This window comes from Agelaius tricolor, unplaced genomic scaffold (assembly GCF_023055355.1).
Source record: "Agelaius tricolor isolate 1412-34295 unplaced genomic scaffold, bAgeTri1.0.p SCAF_5, whole genome shotgun sequence".
Classification (NCBI taxonomy): domain Eukaryota; kingdom Metazoa; phylum Chordata; class Aves; order Passeriformes; family Icteridae; genus Agelaius; species Agelaius tricolor.
This window is the reverse complement of record NW_027269265.1, coordinates 2,368,779-2,394,313: the sequence shown is the minus strand read 5'-3', so window position 1 is coordinate 2,394,313 and position 25,535 is coordinate 2,368,779. Positions and strand designations below refer to the sequence as shown.

At 59.2% G+C, this 25,535-nt stretch overlaps 3 protein-coding genes across 6 annotated transcripts in view; 2 read left to right on the top strand and 1 right to left on the bottom strand.

Moving 5' to 3' along the window:
- Positions 1 to 3,292, top strand: part of TRIM9 (tripartite motif containing 9) — a 74,729-nt gene extending 71,437 nt beyond the window's left edge. For all 4 annotated transcript variants that reach the window (XM_071426073.1, XM_071426072.1, XM_071426071.1 and 1 more), the window contains one exon: positions 1,715 to 3,292. In XM_071426073.1, coding sequence (XP_071282174.1) covers positions 1,715 to 1,777 — 63 coding nt within the window. In that variant the 3' untranslated portion in view covers positions 1,778 to 3,292. The remainder of the gene's footprint in view (positions 1 to 1,714) is intronic.
- A 1,410-nt stretch (positions 3,293 to 4,702) lies between these two features.
- Positions 4,703 to 18,847, top strand: PYGL (glycogen phosphorylase L). Its single transcript, XM_071426068.1, has 21 exons — positions 4,703 to 4,851; positions 5,943 to 6,195; positions 7,621 to 7,722; positions 9,008 to 9,086; positions 9,299 to 9,402; positions 9,985 to 10,116; positions 10,754 to 10,865; positions 10,949 to 11,031; positions 11,933 to 12,076; positions 12,212 to 12,304; positions 12,533 to 12,679; positions 13,241 to 13,404; positions 13,506 to 13,620; positions 14,264 to 14,365; positions 14,444 to 14,591; positions 14,680 to 14,738; positions 15,373 to 15,514; positions 15,646 to 15,853; positions 15,931 to 16,065; positions 17,231 to 17,297; positions 18,054 to 18,847. Exons 2-21 carry the CDS (start codon positions 5,953 to 5,955, stop codon positions 18,240 to 18,242), a joined length of 2,568 nt encoding a protein of 855 aa, XP_071282169.1. The 5' UTR covers positions 4,703 to 4,851; positions 5,943 to 5,952; the 3' UTR covers positions 18,243 to 18,847.
- Positions 18,668 to 24,366, bottom strand: ABHD12B (abhydrolase domain containing 12B). Its single transcript, XM_071426069.1, has 13 exons — positions 24,204 to 24,366; positions 22,218 to 22,345; positions 21,685 to 21,787; positions 21,475 to 21,594; positions 21,137 to 21,167; positions 20,945 to 20,990; positions 20,726 to 20,855; positions 20,472 to 20,512; positions 20,190 to 20,269; positions 19,947 to 20,029; positions 19,405 to 19,483; positions 19,151 to 19,275; positions 18,668 to 18,808 (listed from the first exon to the last, which is right to left on the bottom strand). Exons 1-13 carry the CDS (start codon positions 24,302 to 24,304, stop codon positions 18,787 to 18,789), a joined length of 1,089 nt encoding a protein of 362 aa, XP_071282170.1. The 5' UTR covers positions 24,305 to 24,366; the 3' UTR covers positions 18,668 to 18,786.
- Positions 24,367 to 25,535: the final 1,169 nt, after the last annotated feature.

The following is a 25,535-nucleotide window of genomic DNA, read 5'->3' as shown; positions in this document are numbered from 1 at the left end:
CTGCACACCCTGGCTTTGGCACATCCCCCCTGGCACTGCCTGCACCCCAACCCTGCACAATGCCCAGGCACATCCAGGGACACGGGATGGATCATCTCAGGGTGCCCAGCATTTTGGCAGGGTCTTCTACAGTGGGTGTCAGACCTGGAGAGGGACTTTGGAACACAGCCTGGAGTGACAGGATAAGGGAGAATGGCTTCCCAAAGGGCAGGAGGAGATGGGATATTAGAAGAAATTCTTCCCTGTGAGGGTGGAAGGCCCTGGAATAGAATTCCCAGAGCAGCTGTGGCTGCCCCTGGATCCCTGGAAGTGTCCAAGGCCAGGCTGGACAGGGCTTGGAGCAGCCTGGGACAGTGGGAGGTGTCCCTGCCATGGAGGGGGTGGAATGAGATGAGATTTGAGGTCACTTCCAACCCAAACCATTCCAGGATTTTATGAGCACCTCTGTGCAAGGGCAGAGGCACCAAGTGGCCTCTGTGAATCAGGGATCCATGGATTAGGACATGCTCTGCTGTGTCCATCAGGATCATTGTGAATCAGGGATCCATGGATTAGGACATGCTCTACTGTGTCCATCAGGATCCAGGGCTTGCTGCACTGTCACCAAGGCAGTGACAATTTTCCAGCAGCACTGGGACAAAGGTGGGTTGGGACCATCCCAAACTTTGGGAGCATCCTTGCCAAATTTTCCCACCCTAAGGGTCTCACTGGCAGGGGAGTCTGCCTGGCTTGGAGAAATGTTTAATTAGGAAATGCTAACGAAGCCCATGTTGTCTGTGCTGGGTTTAGAGGTGCTGTAGTAATTTGGTGTGGTAAAAGCATCCTGCTGAGTGCTGGGTTTAACTCCTACCCCAGTTCTCTACATAGCCATAAGGGACAAGGCATCTCTGGAGCCCCTTGGCTTTTGTGAGTTCCCTGGGCAAGGCAGTGCCTAAATCCCCTGACAGCACAGAAATCCCTTGGGATGCTGATCAAAGGCTGCTAATTAAGCCAAGCCATTTATTATGCTTTTTCAGAGGTATATGCCTAATTGAAAACAACTCTAATTAGGAGGGAAATCTCTGTATTTTAGACAGTTTTCTGCAAATCTGTATCTGAAGGGGGAAATGCTGCTGCTGCAATAAAAGGAGGAATTGTGCTCTCCTTGCAGATGAAAGCATTTGTGGAGGGAACTGAATTTCACCAGTGCCTGTGTGAGCATGGCCCTGCCCCAACATCCTGATGCTGCTCAGCTTTGCCACCACAAAGCTCCCTGCTCCCACCAGAAAAGAGCCATATCCCCTCCACCATCCCTGTCCCCTCTCTGTCCCCATCCCCACTCAGCTCAGGGGCTTCTCCAAGATCTCCTCTAATGTCTTCACTGTCCTTCAGGTCCCCCCATCCCCTTTGTCCATCTCACCTGCACAAAGACCCAGCTCCTGCCATGTCCCACCTCTCTGGCAGCCAGCTGTGGGATTTCTACAAAGCCAGCTGGGAATACTTGGAGCTTGCTACCAGCAGTCCCAGCTCACTCCAGCAGCACAGAAAAGTGAGGAACAAGCCAGATGGAGCCACTGCCACACTTCTGGGGACACACGCATCTCCAGTCACATCCTGCCTGTCCCCAGTGCTGCTCCTGCCCTCTCTGGGGACAATGTGCCAGCTGCCATGCTATGAGCTGTCCCAGCAGGCACCCTGGGACACAGCTGAGCCCCACCCGTGTCTGTCCTTGCAGGTGACGCTGCACACCGGGCTGCCCGTGCCCGAGTTCTACGCTTCGCGCTCGGCCATGCCCTGAGGATGCTCCCGGAGCCGGCTGCCTCTTCCCGGGGTGAGAGGAGCCAGCCCGTTCCCTCCTGCAGGACAAGGCCAGGTCCCTGCCCAGCTGCTGGGTGCCTGCCCAGCTGCCAGGTCCCTGCCCAGCTGCTGGGTCCCTGCTCGGCCTCCGGCTGGAGATGGGGAAGGAATCAGGAAGGAAGATCCCGGCTTTGGGCCGCCTCTGCTCTCCGGCCTCCGCGCTGTCCCGTGTGTGTGCGCTTTGCTCTTTAGCTCTCCTTGGCTGATGAAGTACCTAGGTAGCCTGAGCTGTTCTCCTGTGTCTGCTTTTAGGTTTGGTTTTCCTAATTTGAGTTGGGGTTTTGGGGGAGGGGGCAGTTCTGTCTCGCTTTCCCCGCCCGTGGGGGCAGCCCGAGGGACCCCACCACGGGAACGCTTCCGCCCACGCCAGCCTGGTTACTTTGCAGGATTATTTCTTTCCCCTGTGGCCTTTCTTGCAGAGCACCCTCGGTCATGTGTAGAGGTGGGTCCTGGATTACCAGTCAGTCTCCATGTCCTTACCAAAACACCCCACTCTGTGCTGTGTCCCCCTGGGGCATCTGTGCGGGGCAGGGGGTGGCCATCCTGTCCCCAGGCGCTCCAGGTGCTGGCAGGCCCTTGGTTGGGTGCTGAATGCCCACGGGGGGCTCTCCAGGGGCCCCCCACACCTCGGTGCACAGCCATAGACCGGAGAGCCCTCACCCGGCTCTTTGGAGATTAGTGTTTATTTTTTTATAGTTGCCATATAAAGCCTAGCCTTAAATTCAACTGATAGTGTCCTTCCAATCACCGGAGAATTCATTCTGCAGCGAGGGTCTGACAGAGAGCCCGGGGGCGGGGATGGGATGGGGAGGAAGGAGAGCACAGCCCCGCACTCAGGAACGCGCGCCTGCTGCCGGCAGCAGTTCCCGCCGGCCGCCGTCCCCTGCTCGACTTTCTGGTAATCCAGAGGCAGGAGAGGAACAGTGCCAGCCCCGTACGGAGCCGAGAGCGCCTGCATGCGCTGTCCCCTCGCTTCGCTTCGCTGTCCCCGCGGAGCCGGGACGGGCAGCGGGATCGCTCCCAGCCCGGCTCCGGGCGGGATGCGACGGGAGCGCCGGCCCAGCAGAAAGACAAATGTAAATAGCCCATTCCCTCCCAGCCTGCCCTCCTCTAGGACAGCCCCTTGTTGCTCTAGCATTAGGTTTTCCTAATTTATTGGATGGGTGCTATCTCGTTGACTCCCGCCGAGGAGTTCCTCCCAGCTGCCCGAGCCGTGTTGCGGGACAACGCCGGGCAGCTCCCGGGTGGATTCCTGAGGAGCCCCCGTGGCCGGCTCACCCGGGGCTCCTCTCTCAGCCTAAGTCATCCCCCGTTCTTTAGGGTGTCCATGGTGCTTCTTAGAGTCCCAGTGATTGTAAGACGTCGTCCCCCCGTTGCGCGATGGTAGCCGCACACAGCCGCTGTACTGACGACAATGTCATGTTTGCCGTTCTAATAAAGGACTTTTACCAGAGAAGGGCAGAGCTTCCAGAGCATCTCTTGTGCTTCACTTCCCATCTCATGGCCCCTGGTGCACATCCCTCACCGTCCTTGGCCAGAGGCAGCAGCAGAGATCACACAGAACTCAGTCAATGGGAGGGAGGGAGGGAGGGAGGGGGCCATGGGAGCTGCTGGAGGAAGGAATTCTTGGCTGTGAGGGTGGGAGGCCCTGGCACTGCTTGGCCAGAGAAGGCCCTGGATCCCTGGAAGGAGGGAGGAATGAGCAAGGCTGGATACAGAGCACCATCTCCCCAGGGAGATGAAATAGAGGCAGAATTCAAAGGGATCAATGGAGGGGGAGCCATTTCCAAGGGAACAGCATGGAGAGTTCTCCCAGGGCCGTGAGAAGGACTCGCTGCTGGGATATCAGTGCCTGCTCTGTTTTCCCAGAGTGGCTCAGGAGAGGTTTTCAATGTGCAGCCTCTGAGCTCATCACGGGCTAGAGTCCAGGGCTAAAGAAGAAAATGCTAATGCATGAAGTGCATCTCAGAAGGATGCTTGTTCCTTCCAGAGTGGGAATGTGCCAGGAACACCGGAGATACAGGAAACTGCATCTTCCCTGCAGCATGTAAAACCAGCCTGAAAGTCATGTACAGCACAGGGAACAGCCCAGGGCCAGAGCATCTGTGGCAGTGGGACAAGGGGGAATGGTTTTATACTGACAGAGGAGAGATTTAGATGAGGTATTGGGAAGAAATTCTTCCTTGTGAGGGTGGTGAGGCCCTGGCACAGCGTGCCCTGTAGCTGCCCCATTCCTGGAAGTGTCCAAGGCCAGGCTGGACAGGGCCTGGAGCAACCTGGGACAGTGGAAGGTGTCCCTGCCCATGGCAGGGGGTGGAACTAGATGATCTTTAAGCTCTTTTCCAACCCAAACTATTCCATGATTCTGTGAGTCTGTTACTCTCTGGGTGGAAGCCTGTGCATGGATCTAATCTAATCTAATCCTGCCCTCTGGCACTGCAAAGCCATTCCCTCATCCTGTCACTCCAGGTCTTCCTCCTAAGTCCCTCTCCAGCTCTCCTGGAGCCCCTTCAGGCCCTGCCAGGGGCTCTGAGCTCTCCCTGGAGCCTTCTCCTTTCCAGGGGAACATTCCCAGGTCTCCCAGCCTGGCTCCAGCCCTTAGAGCAGCTCCAGGGCCTCCTCTGGACTTTCTCCAGCAGCTCCACATCCTCCTGATGCTGGACCCCAGGGCTCGATGCAGCACTGCAGGTGGGGTCTCACCTGAGTGAGGCAGAGCAGCTCAATCCCATTTCCTTGCCTTGCTGCCCACCCTGCTGGAGATGAGGCCAGGACAGGGAAAACAGCCTGGAAAGCCTGGCTGGAGGAGGAGGAGGAGGAGGAGGATAAGGAGGATGGGGAGGAGAAAGTGTTGCGTTGGAAGCTCATATCGGATATTTTTGCCCTTGGGAGGAACCGGAGGCAGGGCAGGGCAGGGTCCTGCGGCAGCCACGGTGCGGGAGGCAGCCGGGAAGAGCCCGGAGCGGGGGAAAGCGACCCCACACCATTTCCAGAGGGATTGCGGGCAGAGAGAGAACTGTGAGGAGACAGGGAGGGGGGAAAGGGAGGGGGCCGGGAAATGCTGCGGGGGAGGGCGGGGGACAGTCGGGCAGGAAGGGGCCGTGACACCGCAGAGAACCGTGACACAGGGGTGGGACCGTGACACGGGGGGGAAGCCGTGACGCGAGGATGGATCGCGACACGGGGGGACACAGCACGACCCTTTCCGGGTTTTCCCGGCACCTTCCTCGTACGTGCTCCAGCAGAGGCTGCCCGCGGGCGGGGCCACGCGTGGGGCGGTCCCGGCCGGGGGCGGTCGCTCCGTGGGAAGCGCTGGGGGCGGTGGCCGCGCCGGGACCGCTCCGCTCCGCCCGGGGGCTCCGGCTCTGCCCCGGCCCCTCCTCTGCACCGGCCCGGGACACCCCCTCTGCACATCCCCCCACGGGCCCCCGTTTGCGCATCCCTCTGAGACCCCCAGCATCCCCCCCCCCTTTGCAGACCCCTCTGTGCCCCGGCGAATTCCGCCTGTCTTTCGCACACCCCTCTGTCCATACCCGGGGTCCCCCTCCCTTGGCACACTCCTCCGTGACCCTGGGGCTCCCCCCTTTGCACAGCCCTCGGTGACCCAGCCAAGGGGCGGTCCCCGGGACACCCCCCGGCCACATTCCTGGAGTCCCCCCTTTGCACTTCCCTCCGTCCATCCTCGAGGTCCCCCCTTTGCACCCCGCTCTGTCCATCCCCGGGATTCCTCCTTTTGCACCCCACTCCGTCCAATCCCCGGGACTCTCCCCTTTGCACCCCGATCTATCCATCCCCGGGATTCCCCCCTTTGCACCCCACTCCGTCCAATCCCCGGGATTCCCCCCTTTGCACCCCGCTCTGTCCAATCCTCGGGATTCCCCCCTTTGCACCCCCCTCTGTCGATCTGTCCCTCCTCGGGGTCCCCCCTTTGCTCCCCCGGTGGCGGCCGCCGCTCCCGCCCCACTCGTGGGCGGCCCTTGGCGGGGCCCGTCCCCATCCCCGTCCCCATCCCGTCCCCTCCCGGGGCGGTGCCAGCTCGGGGCGGAGGCGGAACGCGGCGCCGGAGCCCAGCCCGTGTGTCCGTGTCCCCCCTCCCCGTGTCCCCGCAGCCCCGCCGCGATGTCGCGGCCGCTGTCGGACCAGGAGCGGCGGAAGCAGATCAGCATCCGCGGCATCGTGGGCGCCGAGAGCGTGGCCGAGCTCAAGCGCGGCTTCAACCGGCACCTGCACTTCACCCTGGTCAAGGACCGCAATGTGGCCACCCCACGCGATTACTACTTCGCCCTGGCCCACACCGTGCGGGACCACCTGGTGGGGCGCTGGATCCGCACGCAGCAGTACTACTACGAGAAGGATCCCAAGGTGGGAGCGGCGGGATACAGGGGGAGCCCCCCGTGCAGGGCGGGGTGCTGGGAACCCCCCACGGTGGTTGTGGCTGGGGTGGGAACCATGGGAACCCCGGGGATGGGAACCCTCCCTCGGCGCTGGAATAGAGGGATTGGCGGGGCTCGATTTTCCGTGGGTTTAGGGCCGTTCCGGTAACTTTTCCGAGAGGAGGGACTGGACTTTACCAAGCGAGGCCACTGTCCTTTGCTCTGCAAAACAAACAGAGCCCGGCTTGGCCGGCAGCGGGGTGCAGGGCATGGGAACGCCGCTTGTTGTCCCGCGGCGCCGGCGTGGGTGCTGTCTACCAAAACCAACTCCAAAGCCTTCCCCGGGGAATTATTGGAAAGGCTTAAAGGCACCCGAAAGCAACCGCAAACAGGTCTTGTTTAACACAAGTGATGCCAAGCGTGAGAGATCCGGTTTGTGCAGGAGTTGCTGTGCTGCTGCTCGTCCCGCTGGCTTGCTCCGGGCCCTGCCGGGGGGGATTAAGCCCTAATCCCCCTGCTGACACCTGGATGTCCCTGTCGGCATCAATTTCCTCCCTGGCAGCACCTCGCTGGGAGCGTGCCAGCCGCGATAGCTCAGCGCTCCCCCGTGCTGTGTAGGGGTGAGCAAAAGGAGCCTCTTGCAGGGTTTGGGGTTGGGATTCTCCCGTGCAGCCCAGGCGAGCCGGGTGCTGCCTGCCTGGAGTCGCTGCTCCAGGCTCTGCTGGACTCAAACCAGTAAATCCCAGTGCACCCTGCCCAGCACACCCTGCCCGTGACAGGAGCGTTGGAACGGGGCGATTTGTGCTCCCTCAAACCCCAAAGCATTTTAGGACCCCAGGATTCTATCCCACCTCCGTTCCCCGCCCGACCCCCGCAGGTCCTGGGGAGGGAAAGCTGTCGAGTCAGCGACTTCCCCCAGCCTAAATCCTTCCTTAAAACCTGCCGGTGCTGACGCCGGGGCTCGGCTTACACAAGGCCGGAGCGGCCGCATCCTGCGCCCGCCGTGTCAGCGGCAGTGTCCCCACGGCCCCATGTCCCCACGGCCACCGCCTGGCCCCGGCAGCTCGCTCGGTTTTCCGGTGGTTTGCAACCCGGAGTGACATTAGGAAACGGCTCCTCTTTGAAGTTTAACTTAGTGCTGCCACCGGTGACCGCGGTGGAGCTGTCCCCACCCTGGGACAGGGCAATGGGGCTTGTCCAAGTGGAACAGCCTGAGCAGGAGAGCAGGGCAGGGGCTGCAGGGTCCCCCAGGAGCCACAAGATGGAATTCCTGGTGCAAACCACCCTGCTCTGTTGAAGCTGGGGTTTTTTTCCCTGTTTGTTTTTGAGATATCACACAACAGCAGCTTCTGGAGTCCAGGGGAGCCTCCTCAAGCCCTGGGCAAGGTGACCACGGGGTGCTTTTCTCTTCCAGAGGATTTATTACCTCTCCCTGGAATTCTACATGGGGCGGACGCTGCAGAACACGATGATTAACCTGGGGCTGCAGAACGCCTGTGATGAGGCTGTCTACCAGGTGAGCATCCCACCAGGGCTGAGGACATGCCCTGGCAGGGATCCTTGTTTTCCAGCTCCTGGGAATGTCCATGTTTTGCTCCCTGAGCCACAGGGGATGGCTTAGGGAATAAAGGCTGCTCCAGAACCTGCCCTTGAAAGGCCTGGAGCTGCCCAGCCTGGCTGTGTGTTCTGGGAATGCAGCAGGATCCTGGCAGGACACTGGTGGTTCTGTGGATGAGGCTGTTCATGTCCATGATCAGTGGTAGGGGGGAATAAAAGCTTGAATTAAGCCCAGCTGGGTGCTGGCACCAGGTGGCACTGGGGTGATCAGAGGGTTTTGGGTGGCTCCTTTTGTCCCCACCCTGTCACCTCTGGTGTTCAACATCATCAGATGTGGCCAGGGTGGTTGCACAAGAGCAGGAACAGCTTTTGTGCAAACACTACAAAGGAGAGGAAGTTATTTTTAGGGGGGTTTACATTTTTTATCCCCACTTGCTGTGATCAGGGGACATCAGGGCAGGGCAATGGACCAAAGGTCTCCACCTGAGCTCCCCAAGGAGTTTTGCATAGGCAAAACCACTTCCTCCTACAGCATCCTGGGCTGGAAAAATTAAATTTCCATGGAAAAGAGGTGTAGATGCTTCTCACCCTAAAGGGTGATGCCTGCAGCTGGGAGGAAGGGCACCTGGGTGCCTGTTCCAGAGGATGGGGGTGCTGAGGGAGAGGAACACAGCACTTGGATCTTGTCCCCAAGGGATTGGGTGCTGGGGGAGCAGGAGGGTGGCACCCAGGTGCCTTCCCCCAGGAATAGGGGTGCTGGGGGAGCAGGAATGTTCCACCTGGGGGGTTCTGGAACAGGTAGGGAGCAGGAGCCTGGTGCCTGCCCCTGCAGGGCTGCAGCCATGGAGAGAGGGAGCAGGCCTGGGAATGACCTCTCAGAGCCCTTGGAAGAGTCTGGAACCCCAAGGGCAGCACCCTGGTTATAGTTTGGTGCTCCAAATCCCCAGATCTTGCCCAGATCTGGCAAGGTCAAGAATGTGAATGTCCCTTTGTAAAGCCTGGTAGAGTGACCTTAAACATGGGAGATGGTCCCTGCCATGGCACAGAGACACAGCTGAGGGGGAGAGCAGCTGCTTTGGGTGCAAATCACAGTGTCCCACCTGCAGAGATGGGTCTTGTGGAATTGGGTGCCTTTCTAGCCCTCCTGGAACCCACCTCCAAGGGATTGTGTGCCAACAATGCCCTCCTCTGTGGGGCTGGGCACTCTGACAGCCTCCAGCCCCTCTCCTTTTTTCCATCTGTAGCTCGGGCTGGACATGGAAGAGCTGGAGGAAATCGAGGAGGATGCTGGGCTGGGCAACGGGGGTCTGGGCAGGCTGGCAGGTGAGTGACCTCCCCAGGGCTTTACATCCACTGTGGGAACTTCCTAATCCTGGGGCTTATTGCTCCAGCCTTTCCAGCACAGAGCAAGGTGCTGCTGGGTGCCCGCTGGCCCTGGCTCCTGTCCCTGTGGGGCTTGTGGGTGTCCCAGGGAGAAGGATCCATCTCCCAGGGCTGCAGGGTCCCCAGCTCACTGCTCTGCTCTCTCCTGGCAGCCTGCTTCCTGGACTCCATGGCCACGCTGGGGCTGGCAGCCTACGGCTACGGCATCCGCTACGAGTACGGCATCTTCAACCAGAAGATCCGGGATGGCTGGCAGGTGTGGATGGAGATGTGTGGCCCTCACTGTCCCCTGGCACAGCTGGAACCTCACATTCACCTCCTCCCCCTTTAACTGGGGGGTACAGACACTTCCCCTCAGCTCAGAGGCTGCTGCTGTGATATTTAAAGTTTAACAGATATTTTCATGAACAAATTTAACTTCTTAACCCAGTGCAAGCTCACAGCTCCATCCCTCGTCCCCATCCTCAACATGGGCCACCCCAAGAGCTCAGGGCCACCCCAAGAGCTGCTCCATGGCTGCCTGGAGCGGGTGAGGATGGAGCAGTTGTGTTCCTCTTGTGGAAGAGGCTGGTTTGGAAATGCAACATTAGCAGTGCACTAAGAGAAACCTTGGGTTTGTCCCCATCCTCATGGAAGGCACAGACACCCCAGAGTTCAGGGTGGTACCTCCAGGCTGACCCTGCTGTGCCAAAATCTAGGTTTAGGGTGGACACGCTCAGAGCATCCTCCCCTTTGCCATGAGCAGAGCCTTTCCCAGGCATCGTGGCCCAGCCATGCTGCAGTTGTGGGGGATCCCCAGGGTGGGTGGCCCTGTCACTGCTGTGTGTCCCCCTGGCAGGTGGAAGAGGCTGATGACTGGCTCAGGCATGGCAATCCCTGGGAGAAGGCCCGCCCTGAGTACATGCTGCCCGTGCACTTCTACGGCCGGGTGGAGCACTCTGCCTCTGGTGCCAAGTGGATTGACACCCAGGTAAGGGCTGGGGACAGGAGTGTCCCTTGCATGGCTTGTCCTGTCATTTGGGGGGCTCTCCCTGGCTGGCTGCACCCCAGGGATGAGTCCTGCAGAATCTCTGCCGGGAAGGTTGGGCTGGGATGGAAAAGGCAGTGGTGGGGCACAGTGGGGTGGAGATGGACATGGGCATGAGCAAAGATTTGGCTGCTCCACATCTGCAGCCAAGCTCTCCATCCCTGGAAGTGTCCAAGGCCAGGTTGGATGGAGCTTGGAAGCAGCTGGTCTAGTGGGAAGTGTCCCTGCCTATGGCAGGGGCTTGGAACAAGATGGACTTTAGGGTCCCTTCCAACCCAAACCATTCTGGGATTCTACAAAATACCAAAAGCAGCTCCAGCAGGAATAAATTAAACCTAAATTAAGCTGCTCCTGACCTTTACACTCTTTATGAAGCCACTCTCCATGCCCTGAGCACTTCTGGCAAACACCAGGCAGCAGGCAGAGCCAGAGGGGTGTCCCCATGCAGGGGTACCAAGGACGTGCAGGGACTCCAGGCTGAGCTCAGCCCTGAGCAGGAGGCTCTGTGGGATGGGAGGGCTCCAGGGGGGGGCATGGGGGGGATCCCAGCCCAATTCCAGCTGTCCTGGGGATGTCACAGGTGGTGCTGGCACTGCCCTACGACACGCCCGTGCCCGGCTACATGAACAACACGGTCAACACCATGCGCCTGTGGTCAGCCCGCGCTCCCAACGACTTCAACCTGCGCGACTGTGAGTGGGAGCTGGGCAGGCTGGGGTGGGGTGGGCACAGCTGGGGGGGTCCCACGCCCACCTCACCCTCTGCTCCTCCCCAGTCAACGTCGGGGACTACATCCAGGCCGTGCTGGACAGGAACCTGGCCGAGAACATCTCCCGGGTGCTCTACCCCAATGACAACGTGAGTCGTGGTGTTTTAGGGGGTCCTTTAGGGATGGAGGGGGAAAGGGAGCAGCTCCTCACTCCAGGATGCTGCAGAGATGTTTTTAGTTGTGTTTCAAGCTGCCTGCAGTGCTTGGATGAGGGTTGCTGCCTCTCACCAGGATGAGTCTGTTCCCCAGAGCTTTGCCCAGAGTGAGTGGGGATGAGCAGGCCCTGCTGCAGAAACGTTCCTTGAGTCTCAGAATGTAACGTGAATCAAACTGCTGAACGCTGCTGGTGTTACCCTGGTGGCCCTTTGCAACCCTGGGACCAGAGGCTGTGCCTCAAAATTGCTGTTTGCTCCCCAGCCTCTTGCTGTGGGAGTTCCTGCCAGGCTGGCACTGAAGTGTGGTGGGACACACAACCTTTCCCTAGCCACAAACCAAGCTGTGGAGCAGGAAGAAAATAAAAAAGGGAAGCTCTCCCTGCCCTGCATCCTGTTTGAGGCAGTTCCTGATAGTGTTTTTCCCATTAATCCTCCTCCAGCCCCCCCAGCTGGTGAGGAGAGCTGGAGGCACTGCAGCTCCAGCGGTGAGGTTGTCTCCTGCAGCTTTTCCTTTGCATTTGATGTTTTTTGCTGCATGAATGGTGGTGAAATCCTTGTCTTGGAATTAGCTCCTATAGCTTCCCTTCCCATTATCCTGGTACCTTTCCTTGCAGCCAAAAAGTTCAAACCACTGAGAACGGGTTTTGACAATGCTCAGGTGGGATTTAACCTGTTTGTACCAGCACATCCCAAACCCTTGTGCTGGAATCTGGGAAGCAAGAAGATCTTGGGGTTCCAAGTGATGCTGGGGGAAGCACACCCTGGGAAAACCTTCCCCCAGGAAGTGCAGTGAATCCTGCAGGAATCCTGCAGTTCCCTGCTCCTCTGCCCACAGTTCTTCGAAGGAAAGGAGCTGAGGCTGAAGCAGGAGTACTTTGTGGTGGCTGCCACCCTGCAGGACATCATCCGCCGCTTCAAAGCGTCCAAATTCGGGAGCACGGACAGCGTCCGCACCGTGTTTGATTCCTTCCCGGACCAGGTACGAGCCAGGGCTGCTCCCACCTCTGCCTTGGAGCTTGTGTCAACACCTCCCAGAGGATGCAGATGTTTGTAGGCCCTTTGTGAGGTTCCCAGTGTCCCCCCTGTGTCCCCATGTGCCACCCTGCTCTCCCAGGTTGCCATCCAGCTGAACGACACGCACCCCGCCATGGCCATCCCTGAGCTGATGAGGATTTTTGTGGACATTGAGAAGCTGCCGTGGGATAAGGTAGGGACACCCCACCTGGTCTCCTGCACCTGCACCCACCTGCCCATGGTGGAGGAACCAGTTTTGTGCCTGCTGGGAATGATGTGGAGTGGTCAGGCTGGGTTTAACTGGTGTGGACTGGGAGGAGCTGGCTGGGCTGGGCTGGGCTGTGCTGCTGGGAGTGGTGGGAGGACCAAGGGTGGGTTCTGGCACTTGAGGGGTGAGTGAGCATTGGCTCTTCCCTACCAGGCCTGGGACATCACCAAAAGGACCTTTGCCTACACCAACCACACGGTGCTTCCCGAGGCCCTGGAGCGCTGGCCCGTGGACCTGGTGGAGAAGCTGCTCCCCAGGCACCTGCAGATCATCTATGAGATCAACCAGAGACACCTGGATGTGAGTGCCTGGGAGCCAGCTCTGGGCAGGGGGACAGGGATGTACTGTCAGGATGAGGGGCATGCACAAACTGGTGATGTTGGGTGTGGGGCTGGGGGATTCCAGCTGCTATTTTGGGAAGTTGATGTGTAGGAGAGCCCTTTCCCACCAGCACATTGCCATCCTGCAGTTAGTGACTGTTGGGAAGCTTCACCTGCTGCTTCAGGGACTTGGGAGCTGGCATTTCTTCACTTCCTAAATTCATCCTGGGAAAGAGGATGTTTGGAGTGGTTTGACCTCCTGGTCTGGCAGCAGCTTTTGCCCAAATGGCCTCACTGGCCAAGTGTGTGCCCCCAAACCCCTCTGTGTGGCAGCTTGGGGGGATCCTCCTATCCAGAGAGATCCATGCTGAGAAAGGGCACCCTTTGGAGGGAGTTTGCACCACCACAACAGAGCAAAAGCCACCGCTCTGCCTGGTGTCAAATGCACTGGGGACATTGCCCTGGCCCCTCCTCGTAAGCCATGGGGTGGGGCACCCCTCAGTGCCACCCCCTCTCACCGCCTCCCTGGCTCCCCCGGCAGCACATCGCGTCCTTGTTCCCCAATGACGTGGACCGGCTGCGGAGGATGTCCCTGATCGAGGAGGGGGACACCAAGAGGATCAACATGGCCCATCTCTGCATCGTGGGCTCCCACGCCGTCAACGGCGTGGCCAAGATCCACTCCGAGATTGTCAAGACTCAAGTGTGAGTGAGGGGAGGGAGGTGCTGATGGCTCACCCTGGGCTGGGGAGGGGTGGTGGTGCCAGGTGGGCAAGGCTGGAGCTGTGCCACCCTCGCCCCCGCAGGTTCGAGGACTTTGCGGAGCTGGAGCCGGAGAAGTTCCAGAACAAGACCAACGGGATCACCCCGCGGCGCTGGCTCCTGCTCTGCAACCCGGGGCTGGCAGAGCTCATCGCGGAGGTACCGGCACGGGGGGAGCACCCTCAGGCCACTGACCCTTCCCTGCTGAGCCCAGGGTGCCAGGGAACCTCAGCCAGTCACTTCTTCTGGGTGGTTCAGGGTCAAGGGAGGGGATTCTGCCCCTCTGCCCTGCTCAGGAGAGACCTCACCTGCAGAGCTGCCTTCAGCCCTGGGGTCTCCAACAGCAGAAGGATGTGGGGCTGCTGGAGCAAGTCCAAAGGAGGCCACGGAGATGCTCCTGACTCTGCCTGGCTGGGAGTGTTCAGCCTGGAGAAGGCTCCAGGGAGACCTTAGAGACCCTTCAAGTGTCTAAAGAGGCTCCAGGAGAGCTGGAGAGGGACTTTGGACAAGGGATGGAGTGACAGGATAAGGAGGAATGGATGTAAACTGACAGAGGACAGGGTTAGATGGGATATTGGAAAGAAATTCTTCCTGTGAGGGTGGTGAGGCCCTGTCACAGGGTGCCCAGAGAAGCTGTGGCTGCCCCTGGAAGTGCCCAAGGCCAGGTTGGACAGGGCTTGGAGCAACCTGAGATAGTGGAAGGTGTCCCTGCCCATGGCAGGTGGTGGAACTGGATGATGTTCAAGATCTCTTCCATCCCAAACCACCCCACCATCAGCATGTGCCCTTGCTCCTGTTGCAGAAAATCGGGGAGGACTACGTGCGGGACCTGAGCCAGCTGACCAAGCTGCACAAGTTTGTGGACGACGACCTCTTCATCCGGGAGGTGGCCAAAGTGAAGCAGGTGAGGGGCGTGGGCAGGGGGAGCAGAGAGCAGGGCTGGTGTTCCCTGGGGGCTGACGTGGTCCCTGCCCTGGCCCAGGAGAACAAGGTGAAGTTCGCGCTGTACCTGGAGAAGGAGTACAAGGTGAAGATCAACCCTTCCTCCATGTTTGACGTGCATGTGAAGAGGATCCATGAGTACAAGCGGCAGCTGATGAACTGCCTGCACATCATCACCATGTACAACCGTAAGCCACCCGAGGGGACAGGGTGCCCCGGGGCTTCAGCAGCTTCCCTGTGCCCCACATCCCACAGTGACCCTGCTGTTTTCTCCAGGAATCAGGAGGGATCCTGCAAAGCTCTTTGTGCCCAGGACAGTGATCATTGGAGGCAAGGTAAGTTGGGTCAGGGGTTTTAGAGATTTTGGAGGAAGTGTCCTGGGGTGGGATGTGGGTGCAGGTGTCTCATCTGGGGGCTACATCTCCACAACTCCCTGACAGGAGGGTGCAGCTGGCAGGGGTCAGTCTCTTCTTCCAGGGAACGAGGGACATGACAGAGGAAATGGCCTCAAGCTGTGCCAAGGGAGGTTTAGGTGGGATATTAAGAAAAATTCTTCATCAAAAGGGTGGTCAGGCATTGCCCAGGGCAGTGGTGGAGTCCTCATCCCTGGAGGAACTTGAAAGACATGTGGATATGGCACTTGGGGACATGGGTCAGTGGTGACCTTGACAGTGCAGGGGGAATAGTTGGATTCGAGGGCTTTTCCAGCTTAAACAATCCCATGATTCCATGGTGTTAAGTCCACAAAGTTGTCCCAAAAAGCACTGATGCTTCAACCCAAGCAAGTTTGTGGGGGGTTTGGACAACCATCTGCTGTCTGTGGTCTTGGAAGCCCCCAGAAATGTTGTGGTGTGACACGTGGTGATGGGAACAGGGATGAACAGGTTGTTCCCTGGACACTGGGAGCTGGCTGTGCCTCACCTGCCCCTGGCACCAGCTCTCCTGGCTCACCTGTGGCTTTTCTCCCAGGCTGCCCCAGGATACCACATGGCTAAAATGATCATCAAGCTCATTAACGCCGTGGCTCAGGTGGTGAACAACGACCCCGTGGTGGGCAGCAAGCTGAAGGTCATCTTCCTGGAGAACTACAGGGTGTCCCTGGCAGAAAAGGGTACCTTGGCTGGGACATGCAGTGGGGAGGGGGCGTCCCTCCATCCCATGGCTCCCACCATGGGCCTTCAGCAGGAAGCAAACCCAAAGCTGGTCTGGTCATCACGAGCCCCTGGTGTGTTTTGTTGGCAGTGATCCCTGCGACCGACCTGTCGGAGCAGATCTCCACAGCGGGCACCGAGGCCTCGGGGACAGGGAACATGAAGTTCATGCTGAACGGGGCTCTGACCATCGGCACCATGGATGGAGCCAACGTGGAGATGGCCGAGGAGGCTGGAGAGGAAAACCTGTTCATCTTTGGCATGAGGGTGGAGGATGTCACAGAGCTGGACAGGAAAGGGTGAGGGCTGGGGATGCCACAGCACTGCCACCTCAGGTCCCCGGGGCAGCACCATTTTATGGCCTCCTTCCCTTCAGGTACAATGCCCAGCTCTACTATGACCGGCTCCCGGAGCTGAAACAGGCTGTGGACCAGATTAAAAGTGGCTTCTTCTCCCCAAAAGACCCCAACCTCTTCAACGACGTGGTCAACATGCTCTTCCACCACGACAGGTGAGGTGCTGGGGTACCATCCATCCATCCCCTGGGCTTGGGACCACATTGCACAGGGATGATGCTCCTCAGGCACGGACTCTCCATTGTCACATTAATGCCTTTGGGTGCACAGCCCTTCCAGATGATTTGAGGCATCTCAAGGGCTTTCCTGGCCAGGGCACTGGTCAGCCATGGCCATTGGGATAGGATAAATGCTTTTACTGCATTTCCCTCCTGGAGCGTCCAGGGTTCTTTACCAACAAGGTTTGAGGTGAGATAATTTGGCCAGAGGTTTTGTGTTGGAGGAGGCCTGTCAGAGACAGGATTAGATCGATGTCTGGAGCCGTTTTTGGGGTTCTTGGGACGCCTCTGTGTGTGTAGGGCTGGGGTCTGGCCCGGCTCTCTGCTGAGGCAGTGCCCAGACCCCTCAGCCTGGCAGAGCTGTCAATCATGGCACCTTGGTGTGTGGGGCTGTGCTAACCGAGCCTCTGATTGGCCGAGCTGCCAATCAATCATACTAAGCAGTCTCTGATTGGTCGAGCAACAAGAAGTCCCGCCTAGGGGCGGGCCTACAAAGGGCTAGGGCTGTAAAAGGCGCCGAGGGCGTTATGGCTCACCCTGCCCTGGCGTCTTCCTTGGAGTTTCTGCTGCCTCGCCCACGCTGGAGCCCAGGAATTGGTAGCTGTGTGGTTTTTCTGTACCTTTTCCATCTTTCTCTCTCTCTCCTTCTCTTAATCCTTTCATGGAGCTTTATGGGTAACATACCATCTTAAGGTTTTAAAGGTTTCCCAGTTAAATGGGCTAAGCAAATGCTAAATCAATCCTAAGAAAATGCTGACTACTAAATTAATGCTAAGTAATGCTATGATAAGTGGTTTTACATTGAATTCAACATTCTATTTACTTTGAGTACAGTGTTGTATTTTTTGCCAACATTTCCTTAATTTGCTCTGGTTTTGCAAGTAAACTTCTGTGTGGGTTTTTTTTTTTTTACCTCTTGAGAATATCTGGTGTGGATTTCTCCTTTGCACCAGAAAAAAAAAAAAAAAGAAAAAAAAAAAAAAAAGGAACCTTAAGTTTACCCCTGGATTTAAAGATTTAAAGGTCTGGGGTGTGACAACACCTCACATCAGGGCATTCCTATTCCTTCTGCTCTTGACTCCTCCTTCCTTTGCTGCTACAGGTTTAAAGTCTTTGCAGACTACGAGGCTTATGTCAAGTGCCAGGAGAAGGTCAGCGAGCTGTACCTGGTGAGTGCCAGCCTGGGGACAGGGCAGGGAGCTGTGCTGGGACACAACATTCCATCCTGGAGAGGGGACATGCTGGAGATGAGGCTGATCTCATCCCAGAGCATCCCTGGCTGAGAACCAGCCTTGGGACCAACCCACTCCTCTCCTTTAGAGAAAAGGAGACTCAGGGGTGACATTATCACTCTCTACAACTCCCTGAAAGGTGGCTGTGCTCAGGTGGGGCTGGGCTCTTTCTGCAAGCAGCACTGACAGAACCCTGGGGACAGGGCAGGGAGCTGTGCCAGGACACAACATCCCATGCTGGAGAGGGGACATGCTGGAGATGAGGCTGATCTCAACCCAGAGCATCCCTGGCTGAGAACCAGCCTTGGGGCCAATCCCCACCCCTCTCAGGAGACTCAGGGGTGACCTTATTGCTCTCTACACCTCCCTGAAAGGTGGCTGTGCTCAGGTGGGGCTGGGCTCTTTCTCCAGGCAGCACTGACAGAACCAGAGAACACAGCCTTAAGCTGCCTCAAGGGAATTATAGGTTGGATATGAGGAAGAATGTTTTCCCTGAAAGAGTGATAAAAATTTTTTCACTGAAAGAGTGATAAAGGCCTCCCCCACTGCCCAGGGAGGTGGTGCAGTCCCCATCCCTGGGTGTGTTTAACAAAGCCTGGATGTGGCACTGGGGGCCAGCGTTGAGTGGAGCTGGGTTGGACCCCATGATTTGAAGGTCCCTCCCCACCTGCTCACTCTGTGCACTCCTTGCAGAACTCCAAGGCCTGGACCAAGATGGTGATCAGGAACATCGCGGCGGCTGGAAAGTTCTCCAGCGACCGCACCATCAAGGAGTACGCCCGGGACATCTGGCACGTGGAGCCCTCGGACCTGAAGATCCCCCCACCCAACGAGCCCCGGGACGCGGGGCAGGACAAGACCCCCAACGGCACCGCGGCCTAGGGGGGAGGCGAGCACACACGCTGTACAATTCCCTGCTGTCTGAGTCTCTGTGTTTGCTGCTGCTGCTGCTGCTGGCTTTCCCTAGGGGTGGGCAGGAGGGGAGGGGTTTTTATAACTCAGGTGTCGTGTGGGAAGCGAAAGCACGTCGCCCTGTTGCTTGCATTAGGTGCTGGAAATAAAGAAGTGCCGTTGGAGTCCGGAGGGGGATGTTTGCTGGAGGCTAAAATTAGGGCTGGGCTTGCTTCCACCACCTGGGTGCAGCTGGACACAGCTGGCTGGGCCCTCACAGGCACTGCTGAAGCAGGATAGGGGGGTGCCAGGCCCACCAGTGTGCCCTGGGATGCTCCCAGTTGTGGCTCTGGTGGCCCAGCCCACATCAGTGTCTCCATCCCTCGAGTAACCTGCAGCATCCTGGAGGCAGAGGGTGACTTTAAAAGTTTCTTAGTAGTTTTTATTACTTACAGCAGTAAGTTCAGTGCCATGGAGGGGGGGGTCCTGGAGTGGATTTGAGGGAGCATGGGATCAGTGCAGGCAGCAATTGGCATCACTTCATGTTTAAGAAGTCTCTGCAACAAGATGTAATAAATCTTACACTGTGTCACTGACCCTCCTGTGCTGCGTCAGAGCCTGATTTGTGATCCCTGCAGGTGGGGCTGAGCTGGCCTTGGAGCATCTCTGCACCCAGGGCAAAGAGGAGCTGGTGTCCCCAGAGCCACCTCCCCGAGCCACCCAGGCTGAGGACAGGCTCAGGGCAGTGGGGAGTGACTGAGGTTTGGAAAGTGATGCCAGCAAACACCACGGGGAGGGGAAGGAGCAGGGGGCAGGCAGCAGGAGAGGAGGCAGCAGTGGAAGGGGAGGCCAAGGCTCATCCTGTGTGTGCCCCCCCATTTCTGTGGAGCAGCACTTACTTCACCAGGGCAGGCAGCTCCGGGTTGAAGGAGATGTAGTCGTGGCCCAAGCCCAGCTTTTTGGGAAAGGTGATTAACTTCACCTTGGATTTGTCCTTGTAGGCTTCGAGTGCTGTCTCATAGAGCTGCCACAGGGCAGGAGCGTGGTTACTGCACCAGCAGGGACCCCAAACCCCTCCTGCTGCGTGGCCATCCCCTCTCTGGCCACTTCAGCCTCCAAAGCCAGGCTCCAAGCCTGGCTGGCAGGTGCCCACCTGGTGTCCCAGCTTCGGAGGCACGACTCCATCATCATCTGCATGCAGGATGAGGAGGGGGCAGCCCAGCACCTTCACACTGTGGGCAGCAAGCACAGCCCTGAGGACGCTCCCCAGAGCCAACAGACCCCCCCCAGGAGCCTCCCCATTCCCTGTGAAAATTCCCAGAGCACCCTGATCCCCCCAACACTGCCCCTCAGAGCCATCCTCACGCCCACCTGGGTGATGCCCACGCTGCTTGCCCTCCTGGCATGGCAGCACCGAGCACCCCAATCACCTTAACCCCCAATTTCAAAAGCACCCGTAAATGGATTTTGGGCAGGCTCTGTGTGCTGCAAGGAACAGGGGTGCCAAAAAAAGGGAGGTGTCTTGTGGACTTTGCTCAATAATCAAACACATTATGCAAACAAAAAGTCGCTTTTGAAGTATGAGTAAGCTGGGTAAACACAGGAATTTCAATGGGGTAACTGACACCCCTCCTCAGCCAGGTGCTCCTGGCATCATTCCCACAGCGCCTGTGCCCCTTCCCACCAGGAACTCACTTCTCATCACTGGGGAAGAACATTCCTGCCCGAGCCATGGAGTCCAGGATGAGGTACTCAAAACCCGGGTACTGCCGGAAGATCTGGCAGGGAGAGAGTTTGGGGGTGCTAAACCATGGCTGGATCCAGCTGTGAGGGGGGAGAGCCAGGAATCTGGGGCTGTCACTGCTGGGGGACCGCAGAGGCAGCCCCCAGACTGGGCTGTCACTGCTGGGGGACCCCAGAGGCAGCCCCCAGACTCACCTTGGTGACGGGGATGTTGGCAGCCGCGTCTCGGATGTTGGTGTAGGGAGACTCCAGGACAACTCCATCAACCTGGACCCCTGAGGGCAGAGGGAGGTGGGGGTGGGCATGGCTTTGAGGGGCTGTCCCCCTGCCAGGCTGCTGCCACACTCCCCTCCCAGGCTGCAGAGGGGCCAAGATGTCCCCATGCCAGCAGGGAGGACAGAGAGGGCTCCTCATCTCACAATCAGGCCAGGGCAGGGTGACACTGCATGGGGACAGCCCATCCATGCTGGCCCTCACCTCGCTCCTCCTGCAGTTTCCTCGCTGCATTGGTGGCAATCCTGTGACAGGAGAGGTGACAGTGAGGGGGAGCAGCACGGGGGGGGACACAGCTCCCTCAGGTCCCCCTTGTTGGCTGCGTTTGGCTTTGCAGGGGCCTCCACCAAGGAGCTGCTCCAAGCCCTTGGTCCATCCCCTGGTGGCACCAGTCTGGCAGCAGTGTCACAGGGCACAGGGTGGGCTCTGGTGTGTCCCCATCCCTACCCTGCACCTACCCTGTCCCCAAGGAATGTCCCCAGAAGAGGATGCTGCTGTTCCCACTCCGTGCTTTCACCCAGTCATAGAGTGCCAGGACATCTGTGTTGAAGCCAGTCTCTGAGGGGTATCCAGTGGAGTCCCCATAGCCTGTGGGGGACACAGCTCAGTGTCACAACCCTGTGGGGACAGGCCCCAAGAGGGGGATCACCCAGCAAGAGGCAAGGGGACAACTGTACCTCTGTAGTCGAGAGCCAGGATGTGGAAGTCAGCAGCCCCCATCGTCTGTCAGAGCAGCACTGAGTTATGGGCTGCACCCCAGGAGCCCCAGCATGGCCCATTCACTCTGCACAGGGTCTCTGTGGGGTCCCCAGGGCCAGCAGGAGCCTCACTCCCAGCAGGTCCCAGTGTCCCCACAGGCCACCACTTACCTTCAAGAACTGGATACGGTGTCTGGCAGCCCTGATGGGGAAAATGGGGTTAGAGCTCAGGGGGACCCCAAGGGACCCTCCCCTCCAACAGCAGGGCAGGTGAGGAACCAGGGTGACCTGATCCCAGAAGGGCAGAGTTGGATGTTGTGGGGTGGGTGGATTTTAACTTTTCCCTTTATTTTATAGGGATTCTCCTATAAGAATCAGAGACCTCTGCAGCAGCCCCGGCCCTGCAGCACTGCTGCTGCTGCTGCTGCTGCATCGAGTTTGCTGCTTCTCACCTCAGAGCAGCCACCCTGCCCTGCTCCTGGCCCTGCAGCAGCAGCTCAGGAACTCACCTGGTGCCCCCATTGCCGTGCAGGTAGATGATCACAGGGTGGCCATCAGCAAGAGCCTCCTCGTACCAGCGCTGGTCCTTGCCCTGCGCCTCGGCCCCTCTGCTGCCTGGCACCGTGTGCCTGGGGGGACAGGGGGTCACCCTGGGGGCTCCACCAGGACACTGCTGTCCCCCATGGCTGCTGGGGATGTCCTGAGGCCATCCTGCTCACCAGATGCCAACTGTGATGCCCGGCTCGGTGGTGAGGTACAGGTTGATGGTGTTGTTCACCAGCAGCTCCGGCCGCCGAAAGTCCACGAAGAAAGGGAAGGACACTGATGGAGAAACCACAGCCATCATCCAGAATCCTCCTACCCAGCTGTTTCACACAACTCTTTCTAAACCAGTGTGTTATTTGTTCTAGATTATCAAGGGCCACGCTGAGCCAGACGAGCTGAGCCCTCTGCCACCTCCTCCTCCTCCTCCCACCCGAATTCCCAGTCCCGCTGATGCTGAGCGTGCCTGGGCGTGCCGTGGCTGCAGGCAGTAATCAGGGTGGGCAGCAGCACCTAATTAGAGCTTGCAAAACACGGGCAAAATCCTTCCATGCCTCCTCTGCTAGCCCAAGGCACAGCAGGATTAACACTGTCCTGATGCCACCCCGGCACAGTGCCACCCATGTTTTGGGGGGTCTGCAGCAGCCAGCTGAAAGCCTGGGGGGTTCTGTGAGGGTTCTCCTGGTCAGGACAGCCCCGGGATACTCACGGAAGTTCAGGTAGACGAATTTGTTGAGCAGGCTGGGGAAGAGGCGGATGAGGAAGGGCACGGAGGCGTAGGCCAGGAGCGGGGCCAGGAGCAGCGTGCGCAGCCATGGCTGCCACCAGCGCCCGGCCCTGTGAGGGGGGAACTGTCAGCTCATCCCAGCTCATCCCTACCCATCCCAAGGGGTTTGGGGTGCAGCTCCCCATCCCCAGTCCCAGCCAGGAGGAAGGGAAAGGTGCAGGTGAGGAATGGGGCCAGGAGCAGCGTGCGCAGCCGTGGCAGCCGCCAGCGCCCGGCCCTGTGAGGGAGGCACTGTCAGCTCATCCCCGCCCATCCCCGGGGATTTGGGGTGCAGCTCCCCGTTTCCCATGAGGGTTGGATACAGCTACAAGGGCCTGAGGGTGGTCCCAACCCCTCTGAGGGTGGGAATTGGATCCCCACATCCCCACATCGGTGCTGTGCTTGGCTTTTGGGGACAGAGCCGACGTGTCCGAGCAGCCCCACGGTGACACTGGGTGACACCGGCTCTGATTTGGTCCCACGCCCTCCCACGGGGTGCCTGGAGGCAGGAAGGGCAGGGAATGTGCCAGGGCTGGGAGCTGCAAGTCAAACCTGCAATTAGGAGCAACAGATGCTCTGTGACAACAGCCCGAGCCCGGGCTGGCCAGGTGTGCCTCAAGCCTGGCATTAAGAGCTCCTGCAACACTCCAGGGACAAGGAGGAAGGAAGAAAAAGGGCTTGGGGGTGATGTCCCCCAGGGCCACCAGCAACACCTCCAACAGTGCCCTGCCATTCCAGGGCTGCCCCACAGCGCTGCTCCAGCCAGGCCTCGCTGCCCCACAAGTGACCCCAAAACCCCATCAGTGACCCACAAGTGACCCCAAACCCCCTTAGCAACACATAAGTGACCTAAAACCCCATTACAGACCCTCAAGTGCCCCCCAAACCCCATAACTGACCCACAAGTGATCCCAGACCCATGGGTGACCCCAAACCCCATTAGCAACATATAAGTGACCCATAAGTGACCCTAAAACTCCCTTAGTGACCCATAAGTGACACCCAAACCCCATAAGTGACCACACAAGTGGCCCCAAACTGGCCCTTGCTGCCCCACAAGTAATCCCAGAACACCAAAACCTCTAAGTCACCCCACAAGTGACCCCAGGACACCATTAGTGACCCTAAAACCCCAGAAGTGACCCCAAACCAGCCCCAGGTGGGAAAGAAAAGCCAAGAGCTGCAGCCTTCCAAGCATCAACACCCTCTGGGTGAATGGTGATGGGGAAATCAGTCTGGGCAAGGGGGATTTGGGGCAGAGGGCTGTGATGGGAGCCAGGCACAGCTCAGCAAAGAGAGGTCAGAAAGCACCTGGCCCATTCCCTGCCCTGGGAATGCTGCAGGACCCCAAGGAAGGACTGCCAAGGGGTGTCCCCAGGGAATGGGGACATCCCAGGATGGCAGGAGCTGTGCTGGAGGCACGGGGAATCCTCAAATCCCGGTTATCCCGCAGGACATGGGGCTGGGCAGCCATGGGACAGCCGGGAGTGCCCTGGACAGGCTGCGGGGGACGGGCGGGTGGCCCGGCCACAACACCTGGGGCAGGTGGGACCGCGGGGACAGCCCCTGATGGGACAGCAGGGTGACAAGCCACGGCACGGTGACACAGCCAGCCGGGGTCACGGTGCTGGCAGGGTGACACGGGGACACGGCCACAGTGTGGAGCCGCAAGATGAGCCGGGGACACAGCCACAGCATGGGCTGGTGCCAGCCACAGGGTGACACGGCCAGACACGGGGACACACACGGGGTCACGGCCCAGCAGCGTGACCAGGCCACGGCGTGGGGACACAGAGCACGGGGTGACAGCCCCAGCGGGACAGCACGGCCACGGCCACGGGGGACAGCGCATGAGACACGACAGGGGACACGGGACAGGGCTGGGCACGGGGACACGCGGCTCGGTGTCCCCACGGGGCCGGTACTCACCGCCCGAGCCGGGCCACGCCGAGCGTTCCCTCCGCCCGGACAATGTCGCCACCGCCGCCGCCGCCGCCGCCGCTGTCGCCGTCCCCGCCGCGCCGCCGCATCGCTGTGCGCACGACAGCGCCGACAGGCCACGCCCACAGCGGGGACACGCCCACGTCACGGGGACACGGCTGTGTCACCAGGACACGCCCATGACACGCCTCGGGAACAGGGACGGCGCCACCCGCCGAGACACCGCCCGCGCCAGGGCACCGGGGGGACCCGGCCGGGCTGCAGCCCCTTGTCCCCCAGGGTCCCAGGGGGTCTCTGGCAGGGTGACATCCCCTTGTCCCCAGGGTGACATCCCCTTGTCCCCCCCCAGCGCTGGCTGCGTCTCAGGGGGTCTCTGGTAGGGTGACATCCCCTTGTCCCCAGGGTGACATCCCCTTGTTCCCCAGGGTCCCAGGGGGTCTCTGGCAGGGTGACATCCCCTTGTCCCCAGGGTGACATCCCCTTGTCCCCCCCCAGCGCTGGCTGCGTCTCAGGGGGTCTCTGGCAGGGTGACATCCCCTTGTCCCCCAGGGTGACATCCCCTTGTCCCCCAGGGTGACATTCCCTTGTCCCCAGGGCTGGCTGCGTCTCAGGGGGTCTCTGGCAGGGTGACATCCCCTTGACCCCCAGGGTGACATCCCCTTGTCCCCCAGGGCTGGCCACGTCTAGAGGGACACCATCAGGGTGGCAGTCCCCTGTCCCCCAGGGACCCCAGGACATCTGTAGCTCTCTGTCCCCCCAGGATGGGCAGGTTTAAAGGGGACCCCAGAAAATCTGCAGCCCCCAGGGACCCCAGAAGATCTGCAGCCCCCTGTGACCCAAGGCTGGGTGGGTTTAGAGGGGACCCTGGGAAATCTGCAGTCCTCTGTACCCCAAAAGAGGCCAGGGGGATCGTGTGGCCTGCAATAAGGTGACACACCAGGGAAAACAGCCTTGCCACAGGCAAGGAGCACAGAGGGAAAGCTTCCAGGTTCAAAAATAAAAATAATTTTTAAAACGGTTTAACACTGAACGTGGTGTCCCCAGGATTCAGCAGGAAGGGTGGGAACCTGCCCTCCCAGCTGAGCCTCCCACCTGCAGCTCTGTCAGGGTGAGTCAGCTGGGCCTTTTCAGGATGAAACCTCCCACCAGGAGAGAAATAGCCCTGTTTCAGCAGAATTCCCTGTGCAAGCCTGCCAGGTGCAGGAGGATGTGCTGCTGGAAGGCACCCACAGCTGGGCCAGCCCTTCAGCACCTCACCTGTCAGTGGGGCCCACAGCAGGGACCCATAAATCATCTGTGGGAGGGCTGGGGACAAACCTT

Bases quoted from the DNA above. Each gene is read 5' to 3' on its own strand.
- PYGL (XM_071426068.1), top strand. From the start codon at position 5,953: ATGTCGCGGCCGCTGTCGGACCAGGAGCGGCGGAAGCAGATCAGCATC. The intron at 9,403-9,984 runs GTGTGGATGGAG...TCCCCCTGGCAG, and splicing joins AGATCCGGGATGGCTGGCAG to GTGGAAGAGGCTGATGACTG. The intron at 13,405-13,505 runs GTGAGTGAGGGG...TCGCCCCCGCAG, and splicing joins GAGATTGTCAAGACTCAAGT to GTTCGAGGACTTTGCGGAGC.
- ABHD12B (XM_071426069.1), bottom strand. From the start codon at position 24,304: ATGCGGCGGCGCGGCGGGGACGGCGACAGCGGCGGCGGCGGCGGCGGC. The intron at 22,346-24,203 runs GTGAGTACCGGC...CCCCCCTCACAG, and splicing joins GGCGTGGCCCGGCTCGGGCG to GGCCGGGCGCTGGTGGCAGC. The intron at 21,168-21,474 runs GTGAGTTCCTGA...TTTCCCCATCAG, and splicing joins CACGGCAATGGGGGCACCAG to GGCTGCCAGACACCGTATCC.